At 47.8% G+C, this 1,860-nt stretch overlaps 1 protein-coding gene across 2 annotated transcripts; it reads left to right on the top strand.

The window, feature by feature from the left end:
- The first annotated feature begins 337 nt into the window (after window positions 1-337).
- On the top strand, window positions 338-1,129 carry PV07_12815. 2 transcript variants are annotated; one of them, XM_016400383.1, is made up of 3 exons: window positions 338-423; window positions 468-523; window positions 573-1,129. In XM_016400383.1, exons 2-3 carry the CDS (start codon window positions 473-475, stop codon window positions 903-905), a joined length of 384 nt encoding a protein of 127 aa, XP_016241972.1. In that variant the 5' UTR covers window positions 338-423; window positions 468-472; the 3' UTR covers window positions 906-1,129. The 2 variants fall into 2 exon arrangements, with proteins under 2 accessions (XP_016241972.1, XP_016241971.1); XM_016400382.1 differs by lacking the exon at window positions 338-423 and having other exon boundaries at window positions 444-523.
- The last annotated feature ends 731 nt before the right edge of the window (window positions 1,130-1,860 follow it).

The following is a 1,860-nucleotide window of genomic DNA, read 5'->3' as shown; positions in this document are numbered from 1 at the left end:
CCCCCCCCCCTCCCCATTGCGGACATATTGCAACTTTCTTCCGTAAAAGGCTAAGGAATAAGTGGGACACCTCCAGCTAAATATGTAATGGTTTACACTAACCTTTTAGCCAATGATCAATAGCGATTATGAGCCTCGGTTTTGCGAGGTTGGTAAAGTAGTTGTAAAGACTTCTTACGATAACGCGCACTGCATGAAATTGACAGTATCGAAGGGTCCGCTTCGGTTTAATTGCCGAATATGCACAGTTGTAGGAGCTCCGCTACAGTGACCCGTAGTTTGGCCCGTCTTCCACATTTCTGCGAACCCCCAGAGCTTTAAGGCGATAAGACTCCACTGGAACCTTGTAGGTAGATGGTCTTATCGCAATCTACTGTATCCACATGCGCACAACTGTTCGGCGGTATTCGGCATTTTGAACCCGTAAGATTTCCGGCAATACACTTACTTTATGCTAAAGATGAAAGGCTGGATGATGAATATCAACCAAGCAAAAGAAAAATGGGCATCTGCCTTCGAGAAGGTACTCAGACCAGACTGCTGCTGGTGTTATAGACTAATTGCTACTCTAGGCTTATGCGTTCGTCGAAGATGACGATAAGCGTCGCGCTCGTAAGCTATGCAACGACTTGCTTCAAGAGCCAGGCATTCACCTCTTTTACCAAGTCAAATGTCATCTAATGCTTGCTGCGCTCGCCGACATCCCTCCTGTGGCAGAAACCCCTCTTGATGAAGCTGACAAACTCTGCATTCAGCTTTACGAGAGCAGGAAGGATGGTGAGGAGGAAGAAATCCTGATATACCAAGCCATCATCGCCAGTGGGAAAGAAAATTTGGGTCCGGAAATGAAAGAATGGAAGATGGAGGAAGGTATATATTACATATCTAGCTCGGAGGAAGATTAGAGCTGGACTAGTCCCAAGCGGTGGTAGGACGATCACGAACCTCTCGCTGCTCTTCACCTGCCCATAGCGTAGATTGCCTTCAAACCTGAATATTGTTCACTGCGGCGCTTAGAGCATCCATGTCCTCCCGACCAACTGCACGTGGAGGCTGAAGAAGCATATGAGGAGGTTTGGCGAAAACATCACCTATCTTTCTCTCAGTAATTGGCTGGCGCGAGCAGGGTCAAGTGAATACCAATATTTCGTTCCCTGCAAAGCTCATAAAACCGCTGGATGGTGAATTTCGCAACTAAACACTGTGCTGGAACACAGCCATATACCAAAATTTGCCGTGACCGTGCGTACCGAACACCCTCCGGATGTTTGGCACTGTAAGTCTTCCCACCACTAAACACGACCAAGTCGTGCGATCGACCCCAGGGAATGTTGCATCTCTCAAGCCGTTCCATGCTGATGATTGCAACCCGACAAGTCGGATTTCGTAACAAACCCCTTTTTTGTGCATAAGACAACATCCATAACGCGTCGTCGCTGAACGATATCCATACGGAGGGCTGAGGCTTCTCCTCGCAATGATTTCGAAGACTTTCTGTTGTGAGGACTTTTCCATCCAGTAAATCTCTAATGCTCGCATAACGTTTGCATGATGCCCAATCAGAACAACGAAAGCCAAGGTCGCCGCTGTAGGGACTATGAGATTCCCGAGTCCACAACCGAATAAGTGTCGAGGGTCTGCGGAAAGGCTCTTCAGAAAATGCTACAGGGAATTTGTCGTCGACCCATCTCATGGCGTACACCATGCCGGCAGATACAAGATCGAATATCTCTTGCCATCGTTGCTGAGTCGACTTGAGCACATTTGCTAATGCCGCCAATTCATCAGGCACAGATCTGTCAGAGGTGTGATTGATACACTTGTCTGCAAGTACCAGAGTATCTGGATCTTTTGATGGCC

Source organism: Cladophialophora immunda (genome assembly GCF_000835495.1).
Source record: "Cladophialophora immunda strain CBS 83496 unplaced genomic scaffold supercont1.174, whole genome shotgun sequence".
In the NCBI taxonomy this organism is placed as follows: domain Eukaryota; kingdom Fungi; phylum Ascomycota; class Eurotiomycetes; order Chaetothyriales; family Herpotrichiellaceae; genus Cladophialophora; species Cladophialophora immunda.
Note: the sequence above shows the minus strand (reverse complement) of the source record. Positions and strands in the feature narration are given on the sequence as shown.

Coding starts and splice junctions, on each gene's coding strand:
- PV07_12815 (XM_016400382.1), top strand. CDS start 452: ATGCTAAAGATGAAAGGCTGGATGATGAATATCAACCAAGCAAAAGAA. Junction 524..572: donor GGGCATCTGCCTTCGAGAAG/GTACTCAGACCA, acceptor TTGCTACTCTAG/GCTTATGCGTTCGTCGAAGA.